This window comes from Castanea sativa, chromosome 1, assembly GCF_040712315.1.
Source record: "Castanea sativa cultivar Marrone di Chiusa Pesio chromosome 1, ASM4071231v1".
NCBI classification, from domain to species: domain Eukaryota; kingdom Viridiplantae; phylum Streptophyta; class Magnoliopsida; order Fagales; family Fagaceae; genus Castanea; species Castanea sativa.
In genome coordinates this window covers 31,906,352-31,911,900 of record NC_134013.1, presented here as the reverse complement: position 1 = coordinate 31,911,900, position 5,549 = coordinate 31,906,352, and the positions used below count along the sequence as shown (strand labels likewise).

Here is a 5,549-nt window from a genome sequence, read left to right as displayed (position 1 = left end):
TTAAAAAGAAGTAAGGCCACAAAAAGTCATGCGAAAACACATAGTTAGCAGCATTTCCAATCGATGAAACATTCGTTCTTCCTAAAATGAAAGACCTTCTAGAGGTGAACAGTCCCTCGCTGAAACGCGTTTAGTGGATGAATAATAAGGTAATGTTTGGATAGCGGCTGCCTCTATGCGTCTGCGTTTTTAGTTTTTTATTTTATTTTTTACTGAGAAGTGATGGAACATTTGTTAGTTTTTTACTGTTGACGTATTGTTCACATATTGTTTATACACTGTTCATACGATCTATTACCACTTTATTAAAAAGAATATATTAAAAATGAGTCCAATAGTACTACTTACATATTTAAAAATTATTTTATTACAATATTTTTAATTTTCAATTTTCAACTGCATTCTAATAGACCCTGAATATATCCTTTAACTTTGCCACGTTTTCCAGGAAGCTCTAGTTGCAATTTGCATTATTCACTATATCACCCAAATTGTCCCATCGCTATATATAATCACCAACTCTGCTGCCATTTCCACAAACTACTCCAAGCATCCTAAACTCCTTTTTTCAGAGAAGAAATTAGCATAAACAAACAGAAGAAAACTTTTCTATTCACTTTTCCCAGAGAAGAAAATGGCTGAGAAAATGACCCAGCAGGTGCACCCTTTCGCACAAGTAAATAAGCAACCCAGAAGTGATGAAGAGTCTGGTACTCTGACGTCTGATCAGGAGCTCAAGCGAAAGAAAAGGATCAAGTTGGCCATATATATTGCTGCTTTTGCTGTGTTTCAGACTATTGTTATCTTGGTCTTTGCACTCACTGTGATGCGTGTTAAGACCCCTAAGGTCAGGTTGGGCACTGATGTCACGTTCCAGAACTTCAAAACTGGAACCCAAGCATCACCTTCCTTTGACTTGAGCTTCACAGCCCAAGTTGGAATTAAGAACTCAAACTTTGGTCCCTACAAATTTGATAGCACCATTGCCACGTTCATGTACGAGGGTGTAACAGTAGGGCAAGTCACTATTCCTAAAGGTAAGGCTGGGCTGCGTTCTACCAAAAAAGTTACCGTCACAGCTAATGTGAATTCAAATGCTCTGCAAAGCACTGCTAGTCATGGAAGTGAGTTAGGTGCTGGTGTATTGACTCTGAACAGCCAGGCAAAGCTCAGTGGGAAAGTGGAATTGATGTTTGTGATGAAGAAGAAGAAGTCCGCCGAAATGAATTGCACGATGACCATTGAAGTGACAACAAAGGCCGTCCAATCTATGAATTGCGAATAAATATAAAAGATATTTAGCTTCCTTTTGTTTTTATTCTATTCTTTTGCTGGGTTTTATAATAATGTGAGGATACTTCTGTTGACCACGTTTTAGTGTATGTGAATATTTTTTTCAATGTAATAATTTTTTTTATAATATAGAATGTTTTAATAATAGAATGTGGCACATACAAATAAATAAAAGAAAAAGTTGAGAGGACAAATTGAATGGCCTTCTCTTTGACTATACGCCTATCACCTCTGATCAACTCATGTACATACAATGGTACAAGTAATTAATAAGCAGAATTATTAAGGGCATAACACCAAATAAATGTAATGTTACTATTTACTGATGTGTAATAAATGTAATCATATTAGATCCCAGGTTACTATTTACTGATGTGTAATAAATGTAATTAATAGGCTTCTAACACCTAATAAATTAATGTTTGAATTGTATCATATCATGCATAGTGAAAAAGTAAATAATACATAGATATGATCACCAAAGAAAACCAATTAAACGAACCATTTCAAAGTAAAAATCTGGGAAAGATTTGACTTAGCTATCCTCAAGGTAAACAAATCCACTAATAGAGAATTGAAATTTATACAAAAAAATTAACCTTAAATCTATTGATACCTATAGTAGTAACTTATTAACACGACCACGTGCAAGCTCCGATTCCACGAACTCTTCTCTCTTAGATTTGCAAAACACAAACTCCTACGCTTATGACTTTAAGATTTCACTCAAGGGTTTTAGATCATCAGCAATTGTTGATCTTGTAGCAAAAACTTCAGATCTACCAATTCTAATAGTATGGGAATGATATTCGAATAGCGACTTTGAAAGAAGAAGGCACAATACCTTTTAGATCTCACAAGAGCACATCTAAAGTCTTCTTAAAATGTGTCTTACGGTTTTCTTTAAATACTATGCTAAATAAATTTGAAACCCTAATCACTTGATGGGCCAAGGGGCTATTGGGCTTAATTAAAATTCTGTAGAACCCATGTCTCAATCGATTGAACTTGGCATGTTTCGAATTCTTAAACCCATAACTTCTTTTTTCTTGTATTCTGACTTACAGTACCTTGAGAATTGTCTAATAAACTTGAAAGCTCGGATTTGTGCTAAAACACAAGAGCTTGTTCAGACCCCCAATTAAAAATTATGGCTAGATTATTTTTTCTCTAACTTAGACTAAGAGCGGAACAAGAGTAAATGTGCGAAATGAACCGATAACACTACCCTAAGCCATATTTATTCATCATCAAAAATAAAATAAAAGCTTAAAGAGTACGGAAGAGAGATGCAAATACAAGATAACACCAAGACGTGTTATCGAAGAAGAAATCGAAGAACTCGGCGAAAAACCTCTCTGCGACCCTCCAAGTTGAAATCGATCCATTAGAAAATAAAGTTGGAGTACGCAAATAACAAAAGACCCTCCAAGCTTAGTCTACCCCATATACTTAAGCCCTCCAAGCTCCCGCTACTAACTGACTTCTCGAAGCCTTGTCTTCTCTAACTTTCTGGATCCCGCAATTCAGCCCGATTGCATCCGCCAATGAATGGCACCTTCCAATGCTTCCCAACGGCACCTTCCAATGCTTCCCAACAGCACCAAAATCTCACTTTACACTCAGTATGGGTGTGTGTAAGTGTTTGGGCTAGCAACCTCTCAAGGTTCTAGAGATGGAGAGGTAGGAGTTGAGGAAAACCATAAGAGAATGCGTAGATGATTGTGGCTATAACAATCTCTAAATCTTAAGTGTATTTTCTAGAGTTTTCTCTTCGAAAAGCACTCCTTAAAATTTGCGGGCAATCAGGCTATATATAGTGTGGATAAAGACTTGGTAAAGCAAAACACAACTTTTTGCCAAACAGAAACTTTCACGGGTCCTTCGCGGGTTGGCCTTACCCGTGAGATAGTTGCAAAAAATTTAGTCTTGCATGACTCTTCGTCTTCCAGTCATGTGCTTTACACATGGCTCTTCTCGCGGGTTGCTTCTCGCCAAACAGTCGCTAGCCAGTCACGAAATCCACTTTTAAAGCTTGATTCTTTACTGATCTCTCGCACTCATCCTTTACAATTAAACCCACATACTTACAGGGAAAAAATGATTGAAGAAATTACAATCAAATTTGGTATGGAAATAAAGCCAACACAAAATAGTTGGAAATCACAAATTTACAATCTCCCTCTCTGGCTATTCTGTGACAAAACTCCTAAACAGACTCTAGACTTAAACGTGAGTTTGAGAACACAGGCAAAACTCACTCACACCTAAATCTAAAGGCTGTGAAGCACTTGAAATATGTACACCTATATCCTAAAACACTTGCACATAACAAATAAACTTCATTAAGTAAGGGACAAGTAAAACACAAGGCATGTATAAAAAAAACAAGTAAAATGTGATCATGATACCAAATCAAATATGAGATATAAAGCATAACTTGATCAAAACATGAACAATCATTAGGAAGTGACCACAATGAACATTTATCAAGTAAATGATCATCCGAACACACAGCTATACTAAACTAGAAACCATCAAAATAAACCAATGCTAAACTAAAGTTACTAAGTTACTACTCCCCCTTAAGCTGTACTCCCCCTCAAATGTACTCCCTTTTTCTTACCGAAATGGCCAAAGAGACTAGAATGCATCGGACTCCGAATCCGACTCCAGCTCTGATTTCCTCATCAAGTCATTAACTTGAGATGAGAGGGCAGTGATCTGACCTTCAAGGTATGTGAATTAAGTTGTGGAGTAGTTGATATGTGAAGCTAGCATCATATGCAACTCTTCAACCCTTCCAATTAGATGATCAAGGTGATCGGGTGCTCTTGCTTGGGCTTAGGAAGAAGGTTGTGCTGTGTGCTCTAAAACTGAAGTGTACTGATCTATGTCCTCATCAGTGTTGCCTTCTTCATCTCTCAGAATTTGAGATACACTGACACTGTGCCTGGAATGTGTGCTTTGCTTTGGATGATGGTCTACTCACTAATAGGATCTTCCCTTTGCATCACCTGAAGTCCACTTGGAATCTTCACCCATGCCCTTAAAATAAGAGACATGACAAGGCTTGGAAATGGTAGAATTAGCCTTGCATTCCTTTTCTTGATGCTCTAAATGAAAAGGTGGTAGATGTGACCATAAATGTCGATCTCCTTGTGAGTGAAGTGATCATATAAGAATATGGTCCTTGACGCTGACAAATTCGTCAAGTTCTTCACCGTGATAGAGGTTGAAGATCATGATGTAGGCCAAAGTTCTCATTTTTGGGGTGAACTCAATGGTTTGTAGGGCCTTTTTCTTGAGTTGTCCACCAAGAACCTCCACAATGGGCTCAAGTTTCTCCTTTCTCTCATCATACTGTAGAGATGTGTCTAGAGTCGTTGGTTGAATCTCTAGAATCTCTTGAATTGATTCCCTCAAGATTGAGAACTCTCTCCCCCTTAACCAACAATTGATGTGATCACCTTCCACAATGGCATTGGTGAAGAATTCTCGAATGATATCTTCAAACACATCGGCCATCGAATTAAGCAACTTTGTCCATGTCCTTTCCTTGAACACATCCAAAATGAAGGTGCCCTCTAGGGACTCTAAATCCACAATCCACTCTAGGACAATTAGGCCCCTTTTTTGTGATCACTGTAGGCCATGTTAGCATCGTCATTTCTAGATGAGTCCGAGGAGGTGCGGGGACACTTTTAAGGCTTCTTTGTGGCCTTTTTCTTAATAGGAGACATCTGCACAATGAACAACCACACAAACAAACAGCAAACACAAACATGGAAACAAACTTGATTAGATACAAGTTAGTCCATAAAAATGAACAAAAAGGTTCTAAAATTGCATTAAACTTATAGAACAAAGTCATAAGATCATGTTTTAAGTGCTAAAGGTCTAACTAGACTTATATAGCATGAATGAAATGCAAAACATGTCAAGTGATCGAGTTTGTGCCTCAAGTGTGCATTAAGTGTGCTTATGGTGTGCATGTGAGAGGCATGAACAATGCGTGAGAGGCATGAACAATGCATGATAAGGCACTCATGGGGCAAAGTGTGTGAAACACACAACCAACATTTAAAACATGTTAAGAATGTAAAAACATAGTAATCCCCAAAATTTGGTACTCATCGGAGTCCAAAACATCGAGAAAATGTCATTTAGGCATATTATCAAGCACTTAGAGTGCATACACACCGCTAACATGTAAAACAATGCATGAACATTTTGAAATCTTACCTAAATGCATG

At 37.5% G+C, this 5,549-nt stretch overlaps 1 protein-coding gene across 1 annotated transcript; it reads left to right on the top strand.

Moving 5' to 3' along the window:
* Positions 1–479: 479 nt before the first annotated feature.
* Positions 480–1,514, top strand: LOC142622393 (late embryogenesis abundant protein At1g64065-like). Its single transcript, XM_075795847.1, has one exon. It carries the CDS (start codon positions 635–637, stop codon positions 1,283–1,285), a length of 651 nt encoding a protein of 216 aa, XP_075651962.1. The 5' UTR covers positions 480–634; the 3' UTR covers positions 1,286–1,514.
* Positions 1,515–5,549: the final 4,035 nt, after the last annotated feature.

Excerpts from the sequence above, each read along its gene's own strand:
- LOC142622393 (XM_075795847.1), top strand. The coding sequence starts at position 635 with ATGGCTGAGAAAATGACCCAGCAGGTGCACCCTTTCGCACAAGTAAAT.